The 18,923-nt window shown below is 22.8% G+C and overlaps 5 protein-coding genes across 9 annotated transcripts; 3 read left to right on the forward strand and 2 right to left on the reverse strand.

Moving 5' to 3' along the window:
- Positions 1-188: 188 nt before the first annotated feature.
- LOC551652 (tctex1 domain-containing protein 1) lies at positions 189-1,399 on the reverse strand. 2 transcript variants are annotated; one of them, XM_006563143.2, is made up of 4 exons: positions 1,261-1,399; positions 1,045-1,139; positions 633-798; positions 189-542 (listed from the first exon to the last, which is right to left on the reverse strand). In XM_006563143.2, the coding sequence occupies exons 2-4, from the start codon at positions 1,066-1,068 to the stop codon at positions 394-396; spliced, it is 339 nt and encodes a 112-aa protein (XP_006563206.1). In that variant the 5' UTR covers positions 1,069-1,139; positions 1,261-1,399; the 3' UTR covers positions 189-393. The 2 variants fall into 2 exon arrangements, with proteins under 2 accessions (XP_006563206.1, XP_006563207.1); XM_006563144.3 differs by having other exon boundaries at positions 1,045-1,097; positions 1,261-1,393.
- Positions 1,400-2,131: 732 nt separating this feature from the next.
- LOC102655097 (distal membrane-arm assembly complex protein 2) lies at positions 2,132-3,199 on the forward strand. Its single transcript, XM_006563199.3, has one exon. The coding sequence runs from the start codon at positions 2,298-2,300 to the stop codon at positions 3,141-3,143; it is 846 nt and encodes a 281-aa protein (XP_006563262.2). The 5' UTR covers positions 2,132-2,297; the 3' UTR covers positions 3,144-3,199.
- LOC100578277 (U11/U12 small nuclear ribonucleoprotein 25 kDa protein) lies at positions 3,186-4,198 on the reverse strand. The gene is made up of 2 exons (XM_003250175.4): positions 3,716-4,198; positions 3,186-3,534 (listed from the first exon to the last, which is right to left on the reverse strand). The coding sequence occupies exons 1-2, from the start codon at positions 3,986-3,988 to the stop codon at positions 3,280-3,282; spliced, it is 528 nt and encodes a 175-aa protein (XP_003250223.1). The 5' UTR covers positions 3,989-4,198; the 3' UTR covers positions 3,186-3,279.
- A 14-nt stretch (positions 4,199-4,212) lies between these two features.
- On the forward strand, positions 4,213-7,012 carry LOC409366 (integral membrane protein 2C). Of its 2 annotated transcripts, none has more exons than XM_026445762.1 (6): positions 4,213-4,538; positions 5,044-5,532; positions 5,628-5,742; positions 5,878-6,024; positions 6,095-6,298; positions 6,385-7,012. In XM_026445762.1, the coding sequence occupies exons 1-5, from the start codon at positions 4,458-4,460 to the stop codon at positions 6,214-6,216; spliced, it is 954 nt and encodes a 317-aa protein (XP_026301547.1). In that variant the 5' UTR covers positions 4,213-4,457; the 3' UTR covers positions 6,217-6,298; positions 6,385-7,012. The 2 variants fall into 2 exon arrangements, with proteins under 2 accessions (XP_026301547.1, XP_026301546.1); XM_026445761.1 differs by having other exon boundaries at positions 6,095-6,309; positions 6,385-6,847.
- A 2,601-nt stretch (positions 7,013-9,613) lies between these two features.
- On the forward strand, positions 9,614-18,907 carry LOC408564 (long-chain fatty acid transport protein 4). 3 transcript variants are annotated; one of them, XM_392108.7, is made up of 11 exons: positions 9,614-9,915; positions 10,836-11,078; positions 14,328-14,478; positions 14,758-14,995; positions 15,305-15,527; positions 16,609-16,807; positions 17,163-17,355; positions 17,445-17,591; positions 17,679-17,816; positions 17,947-18,104; positions 18,181-18,489. In XM_392108.7, exons 2-11 carry the CDS (start codon positions 10,888-10,890, stop codon positions 18,487-18,489), a joined length of 1,947 nt encoding a protein of 648 aa, XP_392108.3. In that variant the 5' UTR covers positions 9,614-9,915; positions 10,836-10,887. The 3 variants fall into 3 exon arrangements, with proteins under 3 accessions (XP_392108.3, XP_006563203.1, XP_026301636.1); XM_006563140.3 differs by lacking the exon at positions 9,614-9,915 and adding an exon at positions 10,705-10,729; XM_026445851.1 differs by lacking the exon at positions 9,614-9,915 and having other exon boundaries at positions 10,888-11,078; positions 18,181-18,907.
- Positions 18,908-18,923: the final 16 nt, after the last annotated feature.

The following is an 18,923-nucleotide window of genomic DNA, read 5'->3' on the forward strand; positions in this document are numbered from 1 at the left end:
TAAAATACATGGTTTTAATATTATTTTTCCATTATAATAAATAAATAAATAAATAAATAAATAAATATATATATATATATATATTATACATATTTATATATATGTATAATATATATATATATAATATTAAAAAGAATTTTATATATATATATATATATAAAATACTTTTTAATTAATAAATACAATAATTAATGTCTTAAATGCAATGTATTTGCAATATAAAAAATACATCATATTACTAAAAAAAAAGGCTATTATGTAAAATAGATTTTATATTTCCTGCACCATAATTACTATAATTTTTTAACTTATTAGATGAAATTTTATTACTTTTTATTATTTTTTAATATATTTATCAGAAGCTTTTGTTTGTGTATGAATTACTAAAATCAATTAAATTGCTAGGCCAAATACGGAAACAATACAATACATTGTTTTGTTTTCCCAACGTACTGTACAACTACCATCAGTAGCATTATCCCAATAGCATGAGCTCGCAGTATGCAATCCTGCTCCATTTTTTTGCATTATAGTACAAGTCACTAAAACAAATTTTTAATTTAATAATAAATAAATAATTTAAAAGTAAAAAATTAATTTTGAATTATAAAAATATCTACATATAGACATACCTATGTATTTATATGGTTTCTGAAGTTTTGTAAGATTTCCCAAACATGCTTCAACAACATTCGATGTCCATTGATTTACTTTACTATGTTGATAAGCATTTCCTCCAATAGATACTTCAATTGCTTCTTTAATAATTTTGCTTACATCATCGACCACAAATTGGGTCTAAAATAATGATTAAATTATATAATGAAATTATTAAATCAAATGTAAATTATGAAATAAAAAATCAATATTAAATATTAGCAATAATATTAAAATAATATTTCATAAAATATATAAATAATTACTTTAAAATAATAATTACCTTAAAAAGGATAAATATAAATCTACATAGCTTATTAATTATATTCTGACAATTAGAAAATAGAAAATAAAAATATTTTAATCAAAAACGAAAAAAATACTAACCTCTTCTTGCATATCTTCCATCATTTTGACAAGATTTTTAATATTGTGCACCACTAAATAATATAATTTTATGTGAATTCAAAAATATTTAATACCTTGAATTAAAGTACAATTATTAAAATGATATTATTCATATTGAATATTAGATTTTTTTTATTACATTATTTAAAAAATTACTACATGAATGCAAATTATGTTAAACATATCTTTTCATACCTTAAATCTTTTGAATAAATTATGAAATATATTGTAATAACACTGAGTAAATCTTTAATAAAAGTTTTTATCGCAAAATATAAATTGATTACTATCGATATTGAATATTGAACATTCGTTTACGTAAATACTTGACACATGTCAATTTTGAATAATTTTATATGTATATAATAATATAATTTAAAATATAAATGTGATTTCATCAAATTTAATATTTTATATTTTTTTGTTATTTCTATACATTTTTATTGCAATATTATGGTATTATGGAATGTTCACATAAAAAATATAGATTGAATTAATTACATATTATGAATTTACAAAATATATATATATGTATATATTTAAATCACTTATTATAAATATTTTTTAATTTTAAATTATTTAAAATATTTTAATATTAATTAAATATTATAATAAAATAGTAAAAATTTATTATGTATTTTAAGCAATACATATTAACATTTAATTAATTAATAATATAAATATTTTCTTAAAATATATGTATATATGTGTATATATGAATATAAAATTTTTATTGTATAAAAAATAACAAAACAACATGTTCAATATTATTTAATTAATATCATTATAATAATATCATTAGAATAATTTTCAATATAAATATATATGATGATTATTCACATGACAAAATTTGTTAGTTTCTTATTAATTATATAATCTAATTAACTATATAATCATATTAAATAATATAAAGAAAATGTTTTCACGAAAATTCTTTTTCCTCTTTATATTATATAATTTATAAAATTTTTAAAATTTAATCTTGGCGGTAAATATATATACATATATATATGTATATATATATAGAATACTATGTTAACATTAATTCAAGATATGTAACATAGTATTGCTTCATTGCACATGTGATGTTCTATTACCTAAAGAAATTGTAAATTTTTCAATAAAAATATTGTGTTTTAAATGAATTTTATATTAATCATATACATATTTTAAATCAAAAATTGATAAAATTATAATATTTATTTACAATAAAAAGCAACAGTGTAATAAAAATGTTATATCACCGTTATTCTCGGATATTATTTAAACAAATTTCTGACTATAAAACTGTTTATAATCCATTAAAAGTTAATGAAATTATCCGTTATAAATTCTATGATAATTATGAAGCTATTACTTATTTCATAAAGTATTTACGTAAACGTGAAATCAACGCTAGATCAGAACCAAAAAGTTATTATAAAGTTAAAAGAAAATCACCAAGAGGAACATTTATGAGAAATGAAGCACCTAATACATACGATTTTTTTACATTTCATTTTTATGAATGGTGGAAACGTAAAAAAGATAATTTTTATGAATATATAGAAAATGAAACATATCAAAAATATGTAAAATTTGGTCCAAATTTGGCAGCAGCTCTATTTATTATACAAATGGATGGTAAAGTAAGATTTAAAAATCATGATGAATGGATAAATAAAAGTAAAAAGGATGAAATTTTTAAATTATTAAATAAAGATAATGCAAACTACATTTTAGAAGAATTAGATTTAAATGGATATCCTATACGATATGAACATTTACATTTTATTTTTAATCTATATTATTTAAAATCACTTAGTCTCAGAGGTTGTAAATCAGTTAATGATTGGTATTTAGATAAATTGTCTGCAGAATATCCAATGTTAGAAAAACTTGATGTATCAGAATGTAAAAATGTAACGGAAAGAGGAATAGAAGCATTATATAGAATGCCTAATTTAAAAACATTAATAGTAACAAATTTTTATGGATCTGCAGCATTTGACTTAACTTGTTTCATGTTAGAAGATGTTAATCCATATTTAACATGTCAAATTCAACAATCAAAATATAAGCATTTACCAAGTACTTAATGTATAAAAAATAAAAATAATTTATATAATTAATAAATAATATTTTATAAAATTAAAAAGTATATTTACATATATAATTTAATCATACAAAATATTTACATATATAATATTTACATATATAATTTATATATATAAACTAAGAATGTTTTATTAATTTATTTTTTTCCCTGCGTCGCTTTAGATAATATAATTCTGCTTTGTTTGTGATTCCATAAGTTTTTATATTTTCATTATCATTTATTAATTTAATATTTTCAAAACATAAATGATATTTTTTCCAAATATGTTTCCAACTTATTTTTTTTTTAATTTTTTCTCTCTTCAGAGCTAAATTTGTATGACGTTTTATAGCTTTTTTGAGATCCAAAACTGTGGTATTATGTGGCGGTACCTAAATACATAAGGAATTAAGTTAGAATGATTTAAAAAAATTTTTGTCTAAATTAAATTATTTTTAAAATTTCTTAATAATTGTTAAATATAATTAATATTATATAACAAATAATATTAAATAAATAATAATAAAAATATATATATTTAAAATGTAGAAATTTATTGAAAAAAAATATTACCACAATTCCAAGTTTTGGTAATTCTCCACGATTCAAATATAAAGTTATCGCTTGTCCTTGTGCAACTGCAATTTGAGCTTTAAGCTCTTCGATTGTAACATCTGTTGGTAGACCAGAAAGTAACGGATCACTTTCGATTATGTTATGAATTGCTTCTTTAGTTAGTTTTACTAACTCATTATGATCAAGCTCTGTATATTTAATGAGTTCTTTTTCTTTTTTTATCGAATCATTTTCTTGTTCATTTTTGAAAGTACACTGAACTTCATCCATAATGTCCTCACGTTGATGAGAAATATGGTAAAAATGATAAGAAATACAATGAACTTAAACAATAAAAAATGCGATAATACAATTTTATAAATAAATGCTTTTTGTATATGTTTTTGTATATGTTTTGTATGTTATGTGCAGTTGGGCATATACATAAAAATATGTATATAGGAAACATTAAGAAACAACTTTTAATTGACGCATGCGCAAATAATATTTATTAGTGCATTGAGGGCGCGGTTGTCACCGATCAATCTCGGTTGCATATGTATGTATGTAAGTAGTTCATCCTCAAATTTTGTGGATATAGTGTATGATATCTGACAGTGTTACCGTTATTATTATTCTTGTCAATTATTGAAGTATAGTGACTATTCGCTATAATTACACGAATAAACACATGAAAAAGATTTTTGTGCAAAAGATCTATTAATAGTTAAAGAATACTAAAATCAAAACATCATTCAAGATGACGTTCATCACAAAAGCCATTACTGAGAAGAAGGCGGATAAAAAAGAACAATCGTTATTTGTTCAAAAAAATCCAGCGGTTAGCATTATTTTTATTATGCATTTTTTTATCGAACTTTAAATTAATGCTATTTTGATGTTTTTAAAAACAAAAGTTTGATAGAGAAAGTTATAAAATTTTTAAATATAGTTTTTTGTTCGTAAATAAATATTCAATTTTTGATTATTTACATTTTTTCAATAAATTTTGTTTATTTTAAATAAATTTACTCATATTAATAAATATTATTTTAATTTTTTAATTTATGGAATGTTGTATATGTAATAAATTTTATGACGTCGTTTAATAGTTCGTTACATATATTCCATTATCGTAGTTAACGATTGTATATATGATAACGTATAGTGATGGAATTAGTAATTTTTTTCTTTAATATAAATGAAATTAAATTTTTTTTTTTTTTCAAAAAAATTATAAAAACAAAAATTTTTTGTTTAATTATTATAAACATATAATATATTTTTTTTCATCTTTATTAAATAATTTTTTATATAAATATATATATATCTTTATTTGTAAACAGGAAAATGGTAAAAGAGATGCAGAAGCACAGTGTTTAAAATCTGATGTAGGAGGTCATTACTTTGTTTCTAAAAGAAGCATATATCGTATTCATGTAACTGCAACATTTTTATTGTTTCTTGTTGCATTAATGATTCTCATAATTGGAGTTATTGGTGGATTATACATATATAGACAATATGCAAGAACACAGATGCATAAGTTTAAAACTGGGTGGTATAGCATTCCTTATGACAAGTCAAACAAACCACCTTATGCCAAAGATGCAGTACATCAAGGCTTGATAGCAGATTCTGATTTGATTTTAAAAAGTTTGACAAGAGCTACAGAACGAGAAGCTATGGATATTGAAAAAAATGTAGATAGTGATATTAGAAGCTTTTTTAAGGAGCGATTTGAGATTGATTTGGAGAATGAACATTATGAGAAAATAGATGTACCAGATTTTCGTGGTGGACGTCAAGGTCGTTTTATACATGATTTTAGTATTGTGAGTTTTAATTTATTAAAAATTTAAATATTAAATAAAGTATTTAATATATTTTTATTATTTTATTTTTATTATTTTATATTTTTTTATTACAGAATAAAACTGGTATCATTGATATTGATGGAGAATCTTGTTTTGTAATGCCACTTAATCGCCAAACAGTCTTACCACCACGTAACATGTATGATTTGTTAAGAAAGATGTATAATGGTAATTTTTATATAATTTAATAAATTATATAATATATTATATTTTTATATAATTTACTAATTTAATAAATTAATTTGAATTTTAAAAATAATTAATATTATTGTATTATATTTGTTTATATAATATTTATTACAGGTTATTACGAGGTAAATACACAAATTGTGCGTGAAACAATGAAAGTAATTACACCACCAATTACTGATTTATCAGTTGTTGGAACATATATTGCTCGTGAATGTCAAGATTTTCCTACATATATGTTAACAAAAGTAACTTCAAATGGTCAGTGATTATTATATTTAATAATCTTGTAAGATTATTTTATGTATTTTTATTTGTTGTCTTTATATAGTTGTCAAACGTAGCATATCAAGTGGAGTATTTGGACAATTTGCTGGAAAAAATATCATAGAATTTGATATTTTGAATTTAGATGATGTATCTGAATATAATAAGAAAAGTTCACAAAATTGAATAAAAGAAATTTATTATTATTTTAGAATATTTATCATTGTAGATCAATGTATAAAAATTATATCCAGCTCGGCAAACTTAGGTAATTTCTCTGTAAGTTAAGTACAATTTTACACAATTTTTTTTTTTTTAAATCAACAACTTATTTTTAAATACATTTATTTTCAGGACATTCATTAAGTCTTCCCATCATTTCCTATCTTAGCTCCAAATCAGTAATGGTCAATGGTGCTTATTTGTAAGGTAGAATGGCATTTTTTCTTCATTTATTTACATTTTATGCTTAAATTCTTTATTAAATAGTTCTAATAAAATGATAGATATAATTCATGTTAAAATCGTTGTATATCTAATACATAGTCATACAATTGAATGACTACTAATTGTACAAAGTAGTAATTATATTGTTTTACAAATCGTACTAATTCTACAAATCATAAATTAAAATATTTTTACGAAAAATAAAACTACACTTTTCGCGATCCATAATCATATATTATAATTTAAGAAATAATTAATGTATCTTCACCTAATGTTTGTTTTTCTGTTATATAGTAAGCGTGTTGTAGCAACACGTGATATATTTGAAAAGAAAATTTTAACAATAAAATATGTATTAAAAATAATAAAACATGGATAATAAAGTTATTGCGACCAGATAATATTACATTAAAAATTAAAATATATGATTGAATAATTCTATATGAAAGTTTCTGTTACATTCCTACTATTTTAATTTTATTGATATAAAAGACTTATGTAAAAGACTTATATGAATTACAAAGATGATTAATGATATTATTTTATCAAATTTCTACATGTATTTTATCATAATATATAAATGCATGATTTAGTTTTATAATATAACATAAATGTTTTATTTGTTAATTCTTTAAGCTTTATTATTCATGAATGAATTAATTTCAAATATATCTTTACTTTTTTTAATTTTTTCGATTTTCATTTATGTATCAATAAAATTTTAATTTAATTACTATTCTTTTAATATTGTTATGCAATTATAAATAAATGTATATTATTATTGTATTGATTCAAAATGCATTAAATTTCATTTTTTAATTTAATTGATTTGAAAATATCAAATCTATTTTGAAAATTAAAACATGCATTATTATCTATTGTATTATTATCTATTTTGAAAATTAAAACATGCATTATTATATTGTATTATTATAATGTTTAATAAATTTATTATTACATAAATATATACATTACAGATCATACATTGAATTATATGTTATTCTATATAAAGTTCTATATAAATATATTATATTCTATAAAGACTAAAAAAATAAATGAAAATATTATTAAATATAATTTTTTTATTTTTTATTCATATTAATAGTTTTTACATTTGGTTTTACCAATAAAAAAAATTTTATATTTTATATTTATATAATTTATATAAATTTTTATATTTATATAATTTACTTATCTAAATTTTATATATTAGGAATTTTTTAAGAAACTAATAATTTAAAAATGTTTGATTAAATAAATTTGTATTATAATTTTTTATTATTATAAAAATTTTTAAATATTTTTAAGAATAAGTAGTCAAATTAATTTCGATATAAATTATAATAAATATAATTTAAGAATTAATATATGTAAATATTTTCTTCCGTTTAATAATTAGAAAGATATTTTAAAAATTATTCAAAAAAAGAACATCGTGACGCTATTTAAAAATATGTATAAAAATATGTATATATGCGGTAAATATAATAATAATAAATATATATAATAATATTTATTCACGTAATAAAATGAAAAGTTATAAATTTTTTTATTTTTACACAAAATTTTTTAATTTTTATTTCAAATTAAAATTTAAATTCTCAAATATATTCTGAAACTAATCCATTCTTATTCTTTCTTAATTGATAAGTATAAATATCTTAAAATTGTACAGAACATTGTTTAGGAATTCTATAATCATCTAGAAATAGATAAAACTATATTAATAATCATATAATGATAATATTAGAAAAATATATTAAAAATAATGAATAGAGTAGAAAAATACAATTTTTATAGTTTCTAATTATCAATTAAATTTTTATTATTTAGATATTATTAATATCAAACTATTTCTAATTCTCTATTTCTAAAAATTTAGATTTTAATTTATATATTTTAATTTAATGTTAATAAATATTTTTCTAAAAGTATTCAACAGATGGCGCTAATTTCCAATTCTAATTTTACTTTATCGTTTTAAAGAGATATTTTTATTACTTGATGGTATTGAGTCAAGCCTATTATTCTTATAGCCTCTTATTCTTCTATTTTCCATTATGAGTTTCATTTGCGGCATTCTGAAAATGATGCTGATTTCAATATTTTTATCTCTATCTATATTCTTTTTTTATTACTTTTTTTCTTTATCTCTTTGTTCTTTGATTAGATTAAGTACATAATATCAATTGAATATATTTTCATAATTTTTTTTTAAACTATAATGTCTCTTAATGCTTAATAAAAAAAAATATTATACATTATATATATTTTTGTATTTTATATATTTATATATTGATTATATATATTGAAACACACGGCAAAAGAAATGACACACAAAAATGTGCATCCCGACAATAAAATTTATAGAATTCGAAATAAATTTTAGAATTAGATCTATTATCTGTAAGTCGTTTGTCTTTAATTCTTGATCACGCATCCATTGCTTAGATTACGCGTGTATATATGCACATAATACACATAATGTATTGTTTATTCAACAATTTCAATATACTATATAATTAATTATTATTAATATAAAAATTTTATATTTTATGATTTTATAAGATAATATTAATTATTATATTTTTTTTATTATATATTATCGTGTTTATAATTGTATTTCTTTGTTATATCATGTAATCCAAAAAATTGATAATAAAAATGATAATAAAAAATCAATTTACTATCATTTTAAAATCAATAAACATATCATTATTGATAAAATTATAATAGATTTGTCAAATATAGATATATAGATGGCATTGCAATCTGATTCTGATATTATTAAAAATTATAATCTTTCCATTGAATTAAATCTTTATTATAAAATATATTTATACAAATAAATTTTGATACCATTATATTTATATAATTCTACAATAAAAAAGATGAATAGGAAATATATTTTATTAATAAATTAAATAAATTATAATTATCACAACTATTTTCATATTTGAAGAAATAATTCTAATGAATTTTATTACTCGACCATTTTATTTTAATTCTCTTTCGTTATTTATTTTTAATCTTATTTTTAAAAATTCTTTCAATACAAATTTAAAACCAAAAATAAAAATGAAACGGCGCTTGCTCCGATTCGCAGAGTAGCCGAGCATGCTTAAAACCTAATAGTTGTTCTTCGGAAACAAGTGGGATTGAAGAAACGTCCCTAAGGTTCCTGTTAAAATAAAACTTCGATTTTTTGCTGCCTTGTGTGCATGCTATCGTATAGGAATTATTTGCAGTGGTGGCGCAATAGCGAAGTGTCGTCGGAACGCAGTGGCTGTCGTTCAGCCAGTCGCTTAGTGTTGTTGGTGAATTGAGAGTGGCATTTCTCGCTCCGCGAGGCACAGGATATTGATCTGTACATTGTCTCGTGCAGTTTTTAATCCAGGATCAACCGTGGTGCTTCTTGTACCTCGTAAAACGAGTCAGGTACTGGTCCCCGTGCATTATGTACAATTGTATAATTGTAATAAAAAGATCATTATGAAAATTATCCGGCATTTCATATAAAAAAATATTAAGAGATTATATTGTGTCAAAAAATCATAAAATTAGGCGATAAAAATTATAATATAATATATTAATGATATTACATCTTTCGAAATATCAATTTCCTGATTTTCCATTAAATGCAATTTCATAAAAACAAAAAGGAATAATCGTATGATTTTCAAAGCATGAAACGGGATGTTTTACGCGATTGTGAATGTAATATTGATCGTAAAATGCATATATACATGTAGATATAAATGATCTTTGTTGTGGTACACGCATGTCTCTATAACGATAGCGGATAAGATTCAGTAGCACGTGCGATTCTGAACGAAGAGAGATAATTTTTCGCAAAAATTGAAAGAAAGAATGATCGACTCGCAATAATTCTTAAGTTTAAAATTATGTTGCGGTGAAGGATTGGTTACACGATATATAACGCTTTCGAACGAAAACATCGTTTGCGATGCGTTATTGTTGGCTCCAAAACACTAACCATGGTATCGTTTGCGACTTAAATTCGTAAAACATCAATCGGTAAATTGAAAACCTCGAATGTATAAATAATTGACATCGGCATGTCGTCAAAACCCTAAAATGCTAAGTATTGATCGTTGCACTTTATACGATTCAGAAATAAAGCTACTGATTTTACTACCTTACGTAATTTTGAAATATCTAAGAATGATCGCCCTACATAGATCGCTCTACATTTATTTACATGTAGAGTGGAGAAAAATTAAGTTAATAAGTAAATATCGAATTTTTGTCATATTTTTTTTTTTTTTTATTCCAAAAATAACTCTCGATATTTTATATTTTTTATATTAAAGTGATTGTTACGTTTTTTTTTTCAGTTTCAGGGTACGAGTATCAGAACTCGGTAAACAGACTGAGTGACGCTAGATCATGGATGTTACAGTTCTACTATTAGCGCTGGGTGTAATTGCTGCGATGTTTGGTGTGGTAGCAACGAGGTTCGGTTTCCCTGGATTCAACAAAATCGCCCAAATCGCGCTTGCTTTGGCGTTGCTTCCTGTTATCTGCAGATTTCATCGGAAGTTATATGTCATGATCAAAATTCTACCTCGTGATATAAGGTAAATTTGAAATTTATGATTATTAATGTTATATAAATAGTGATAAGATTGAAATAAAAATTTTAAACCTTTTCATCGATGCATTCAAATATAATTGTATTGTCAATTTTCTAAAATAAAAATGACGAATAAAAAAAAATTAGAGGATAAAAAAATATCTTTCTTTTAAAAAATTATTTAATTATTGGTATTTTCTTGAAAGTGGCGAAATAGTTATTTATTTATATAGTTATTTATGTATATTGATCTTCCTTTAAAGTGCATAAGGTCTTCGCAAGTTTATCGACAATCTTTATTACATTGCACATTTACTTGCACATTTTCCTTTGTTCTATGCATTCATAACTCATCGTAATAGATACAAAGCATCCGTTTAACCCGATTAATTCAATTTTTTCAACAATTTTTTATCAATCTTATCTTACTTTTTTTTATTTAACTTATAAGATAGAACATACGTGGACTTTAAAATTACTTTTCAAATTATCATTCATGCTCTCGATGAGAAAATACATTATTCGTCGAATGCGTGGTCACTGACCTACACAAGTTTCATCAAATAAACGGTTAGCAAAAACAACATCTAGTTTTATTAATACGCATATATCTTATCTACTTATATATTACAAAATGATTATGTAGCATCATGATAACGAAAAGGAAATAACAGCATCGAAAATATGATATTAATGATATTATGATATTTTTGATTGATGCAAGAAGTTATTAAATGAACTTTGATTTTATTAGATGCAAAAGTTAAGTAATATGTAAGATTGAATAAGAATATTTGAAAGATTATTAGAAGAGAGTAAAGAATCATGAAAAGATATAAAGATGGGAAAAATCAGTCATCAATTATTATTCCTCCGTTTATTATATAGCAAATAGTATGTTTTTCGCCTTATATAAAAAGAGTCTTTTATACCCACTGAATCGGGATATGATACTGTTACTTAAAATACATTTATGTGTGCATTCTCATGTGAAAATCGAATATGTTTTGTATGGCCGGTATATTTGCAAGATAGATTCGCTTTTAATCTTATATATGATATATTATATAATATAATTTTATATATATCAAATCTCGTTTATATTTCCTTTTAATTAAATATTGTGTAATTCTAAAAGCTTAAAATATTTATATTTTTTTCTTATCAATATGATAAGAAATTGTATTTAAATCTATTTTATGTATATATAAATTATATATACATATATATTTTGATAAATAAATTTATACGAGCAAAAGTTTTTTTTATTTTTTAATAATTATCAATATCGAATATTGCACACTATTCAGAATATTTTGTAATTATATTAATGCTAATATTTCTAATTTTAATTATATAAGCTAATATTTCTAATCTCTATTTTTTAGTAAAATTTCTTCTGAAGCATTGAAATTTTAATCTGAGATTTTTATCTGCAAAAGTTATTAGATAAATTTATTTGTTTTTTTCATTCTTCAATATATTCTTGATACGTGATCGAATGATTGAGATTTATTTTATTATTTATTAATAAATATCCAATATCTCATGTTATATATACATTATATATCGATTTATTATTTCATTTTTTATCATTAAACCAGTAATTAAAAACATACAATAGAATTTAATTTGCTATTAATATTCTATAAGTATCATACAATAATATATCTTTCTTAATTTTTGAAACTTTGAAATTTTGACTTAGAAAATAAATCAGAATAAATTCTATTGAATGTGTATCGTATATTCTATTGAATGTAATCGTTTGCATTTTTTCTTGAAATATGAAAAGTCGTGATTTTTAATTTTTAATTATAATTTATATATAAAAATTAATAGATAAGAAGTTTATTATTTAGATAAAGTGATATCTCATATTTCAATCTCTCTTGATATATTATATAAAAACAAATGACATATTTTATATAAAAATATTAATTTTATATATTTTTCAATCTTGTAGAATTAATTATGATTGATAAAATATGAAAATATGATTGATAAAAAAAGATAGAGAAAAGTAAGTATAAAAAATAAGTTTAAAATAAGTATCATAAATTCTAGAAAAATTGTATCATGTCATCTCTTTTAGGATTATATTATCCTAATAAAAAATTGAAAAATTCTCAAAATTCTCAAAAGAAAAACTTGTACTACTATTTGTTAAATTATACTTTCCTAATATAAAATCGAAAATTCGATCAAAAATTTGTACTGCTTGAAAATTGGACATTGTATAAGGAGAACATAAATTGATAGAAGATTGCTCGGAAAATTTTTCTAGGAACTTTGACAGTTCTTGGAAATGATGTCAAATTTTTAGAATTTTCAAAATTCTTGGAAATAATATAATAATTTATTGGAATTATAGATTGAGTCAAACCCAACTTTTCGACTTTTGTATCAGGAGAATATAATTCTGGAGGAGATAGTACAAATTTTTGAATATATCCAAAAATTAAAGCTTTCAATCAAATTTTATATCTATTTACTATTTCTATTTCTATATATTTATTATTTCTTAGCTTTTATAGTTGCTATTTCTTTTATAATTCATTTCTTTCTAAATCTAGATATTTATCTTTTACTATTGTAAAGATATTTTTCAGAGATTTTAGATGAATTTCCAAACTTTTTTTTTTTTACAGTTTACTTAAATCTAAAGATACTTATCTCTTATATTTATATTATTATATTTTATATTATAATGAGAATTGTCATTTTTTACAATACTGAATGTTTTTTGACTTTTTTTCTTAATTTTAAAAAATTATGAAATATAAAGAGAGAAAAATTACGAAAAATTATTTGGAATATCTCGTTTGTTTTTGTAATATTAAAAGATATTTCAGACAAAATTTGAATGATTTTGAAGAGGTCATATTTTGATATAATAATTTTTTTTTTAGATAGAAACGTAAAAGATTTATGAAGCTTAACTTTGTTTTTTAAATGGAATTATATATTTTTTAATGCATTAATAAAAAAAACTATAAAGCCACTTATAGCAAAAAATCATTACTACATACGAGATATATAATAAATTTAATTAATTATAATTATATATCGATATCCGTTTATCAAAATTTAATATTGATTCCATTTTAATTTTATTTATTATATATGAAATATGAAATTGAAACTTTTGCTTCAAATGCAAACAAGATAAAATTAAAGTTTTAAAGAAATTGCAAAAGTTTTATCAGTAATTTTTAAGTTTAAATGAAATTTTAATATTTATGTTTTCCAGATTTCTTTATCGTGCTATTACAGCAGAAAAGGAAATAAAAAAGCATGATCGAAATAACGTAACTGTCCCGACTATATTTATGAAAAGAATGAAACGTAATCCTCAAAAACCTTGTTTTTTCTTCGAGGATCAAATTTGGACTTTTTCTGACGTACGTATTAAATAAAACCTAGAAATTCAATAATTTAAAACGATTTAATTAAATAATTTAATTAGAATTGATAGACTTATCAAGCAAGAAGGATCTATCAAATGTATTAAAATATTATATTATCTTTATAATCAAAAAAAACATAATGCGCGTATATTTTGCATCAATTTTTTCTTACATTTTTATTTATATTCTTTATCTATTTTCTTTCGTCAATTTTATATTATGAACACAGAAAAATAGTAATAATAATAACACTAATATAATTGAAATTTGCAGGTGAATAAATATAGCAATCAAATAGCAAATGTATTTCAAAAAGCGGGATACGTAAAAGGGGATGCAGTGGCTTTAATGATGTCAAATAGGCCAGAGCATGTTGCAATATGGCTTGGTCTGGGAAAACTCGGTGTTATCACTGCATTGATTAATACAAATTTACGTCTTCAATCTTTAATTCATTGTCTTCGTATCGCCAAAGTGAAGAGTATTATTTACATGGAAGAATACTCGTCTGGTAAATATTAAATCGGTATATAATTTATGATCGGTCAATTATAAAAAGAGCGAAGGAAAAAGGGAGAATTTAAAGTGTATCAATGTTCATTTAATACGTATCTGTTTTGATTAATTATATATGTTCTTGTGTAAAGTATTTTTTCTAGAAAATAATTGTAAAATAACAAGCATCTTTTTTAAACTGCAAAGAAATATTTTTATAATCTTTTTCTAATAATAATAATAATTAATTTCTGCTTATGTTTTATGATTTTATAAATAAAATTAAGCGATATAAAAGATTCAGAAATGAAATTTTCTTCTCTAGCTCTCGATGAAATTAAGGATTCGATTCAGGGAATTATAAAATATAAAATCTGTAACAAATCTAAATGCGAGGATGGCGAATACGATTTGAATGAACTTATATCGGAAGCTGGTACAAGTGAACCAATAGTAAAGGATCCACCAACTTATCGCGATAAGTTGGTGTATATCTACACAAGTGGTACCACCGGTTTACCAAAAGTAGCAATAATTCTTAATTCAAGGTAAGAGAATTTCTTTTCTTTTTTTTTTTTGTAGAAAAATAGGGACGGAAATAGTAATGCTACTACATTGTTACTGTCTATATTGTTGCAATAATTTAAATATAATCAAACTATACTTTTGAAAGGTTTCCACGTGTTTCACCTTTTTTTTTTTTTTTTGCATTGAACTTTAATTCGAAAGTGGTCAAGGCAGTTGATAATATCATTGGACATCTATATCCAAGAATTTACTATAATCTTTGACACAAAACTTCATTTATTATGTAAAAGTATCGATCTTTCAAATCTGGGTCAGTCTTAAACAACAAATTAAAGTATCCCTCCTGGAAACTTGAAGCCAAATCAATAATTTTTCATCGGCAACGTATATCGAATAAATTTCGTGATTGATTACAAATAAATAATATATCGATTTATATTATGTCGAAACTTAATTTTTCGATTATTTCCATTTTCTTTGCTTTCCTATTTATTGCTATTATACATATTATACAGAATAATTATTAATAGAAAACAATGAACTCTATTCAATTAAAGCGAGCATCACTTTTATAGGAATGTTTTTAAACTTTCATTTATTCTTAGACACAATTCCGTGCACAGAATAAATGATCTCCCTGCTGAACGTATAAATGATCTATAATCCTCTCAGCAAAGCCTTACGACTCGTCGAGAATAGGATTACATGTAAATGTAGTCGCTTTACCTAGAAACTGCTTCCTGTCTGCTTGCCTTATGACTGTTTTACTAATAAAATTTCATAATTTCTCTCTGTATTAATATTCATCTTCTGTTTATTATATATTATAATTCTTAAATATTTTATATTTTATATAATCTTGAATATATCGTTCATCATAATCTTGAACCTCGTTCGTGTTGAAAAAAGATAAAATTATTTATAATTGCCACGAATCGTAAAGTTTTTTTTTTTAATTTAAAATTAAAAGGGATATTGTCATATTAATATTATCATACGATGACACGAGTTATTTTATTATCAAAATATTTATAAATAAAAACACAAAAATATGAGCTATCAATTTAGTTTTAATATGGGGTAATGATTTTTGCGTTGTAGATACTTACTGACTATAATGCCTTTCAAATTATTGGGCATGAGACAAGATGATATCCTGTACAATCCAAATCCATTGTATCATACAGCCGGTGGAATGATTGGGGCAGGTTTCGCGATTGTTAAAGGTGTACCGAACGTGTTAAGGACTAAGTTTTCAGTGTCGGCATATTGGACAGATTGCATCAAATATAACTGTACCGTAGGTGATTTACAAAAATTCTATAACGATCTCAGTAAAATTGATGCTTGATTAGATTTTTTTATTTTTTTTTTTTTTTACTCACAATATCGATTAGATTTTCGAAGAAGATAGGAACAGTTTATCCGTTTGATAAACGCAAAATTTTTGTCATCGAAATTTTTCATTGAATTATATAATATAACTATTTAAATTTTGTAAAAATTAAATTTACTGATATCATTAATATTTAAATTATTTTAAATTTCTAATTAATTTTACGATTTATTAAACTATTTTTTTTTATATCATTGATATTTAATTAACTAAGCATATTTAACATATTACATCGTGTAACAATAATTTCATTTATCAGGCAGCACAATACATCGGTGAAATGTGTCGTTACTTGCTGAGTGCACCGCCTAAACCGGAAGATACTGCACATCGATTGAGACTTATGTTTGGAAATGGTATGAGGCCACAAATTTGGAACGAGTTCGTCAAACGTTTTAACATTAAACGAGTTTCTGAATTTTATGGATCCAGTGAAGGAAATGCTAATATTTGTAAGATTCAGATATTATAAGTTATAATAGAATAAAAAAAAAAAACTATAAAAGAAAATTTCTTAAATATTACTTATTATGTATTAAAGCTAACTTTGACGGTCGGATTGGCGCCGTTGGTTTCGTGCCATTAATTGTGCCACGAAGATTTCATCCTTTAGCAATTATCCGAGTAAATAATCAGACATATGAGCCTGTGAGAGATTCAAATGGCTTATGTATAAGAGCAGGAACAAGTGAGAACTTAACATATGATACTTTGTTTTAAGGATTAGTCAAAAATATAAATATAAAAATAAATATTTTTTTTCTTTGTAATATAGATGAGCCAGGAATGTTTATAGGATTGATAAAAGAAGGAAACGCGTTAAGAGAGTTTAATGGATATTTAGATAAGGAAGAATCGAAAAAAAAAATAATACAAGATGTGTTTGTTAAAGGTGATAAAGCTTTTCTAACAGGTGAGTATATATAATTTATAAAAATATATTAAAAATATATATAATTTCTTCTATTATTTAAAAATTAAAAATCATTAAATATTTTTAAATATTTTTAAACATTATTATTTATTCTTAATTCTCTTTTCAGGTGATATTTTAGTAGAGGATGAATTTGGTTATCTTTATTTCAAAGACAGAGTAGGCGACACGTATAGGTGGAAGGGAGAAAATGTTGCTACCGCAGAAGTAGAAGGAGTTATTAGTAGTATTGCAGGAAAAAGAGCCTCTACCGTTTACGGAGTTCAGGTTTTTTTAAAGAAAATAATTATGTTTAAAGTTTGATTTGATCAAATTTAAAAAAATAATTATAATGTGATTGAAGGTACCTGGAATGGAGGGAAGGGCAGGAATGGCAGCGATAGTTGATCCGGACAGTCTTTTGGATTTCAAAGCTCTCGCGGAAGGTTTAGAGAAAGCACTGCCGGCATATGCGAGACCAATTTTTCTGCGAATTGTGAAAGAACTTGAAATGACTGGCACATTTAAATTGCAGAAAATGAATCTTCAAAAGGATGGTTTCGATCCGAACAAAGTTCAAGACAAAATGTACTTTCTAGCCGGTAACAAGGAATATGTCGAAATAACACCAGAACTTTATCAAGAAATTATTTCCGGAAGAAGAAAGTTTTAGATACTTACTCGTTCGATATACTTGTAAAAGTTAGAGGACAAGTATATATAACTTTTTTTTATAACATGAACATAATTTCTGCACGCGCCTTGTAGATACAATGCATAGGATTTTATGTAATAATCAAATATGTAAAATCATAGAATTATAGATGGATGTTTTTCCGACTCGTAAAATTGTACGGGGAAGATTTATTTTTACGAATTTAAAAACAAAAAAAAGAATGAAAAAAAGCTTGTTATGTTATATAACAAAAAAACATTTCTGTCATCAACAACGAGAGATGAATATGGTGACATGTTCCTGTTTATTTTATAAATACTGTACATTTTTAATGAAAATGAAATGGTCCATAGCATAAGACAAATTGGCATTGTAGGTAAGAAAATAGCAACGAATAAAATCATTCTTAATATAACATTGACTTTTTAACA

This window comes from Apis mellifera, linkage group LG16 (genome assembly GCF_003254395.2).
Source record: "Apis mellifera strain DH4 linkage group LG16, Amel_HAv3.1, whole genome shotgun sequence".
Classification (NCBI taxonomy): Eukaryota; Metazoa; Arthropoda; class Insecta; order Hymenoptera; family Apidae; genus Apis; species Apis mellifera.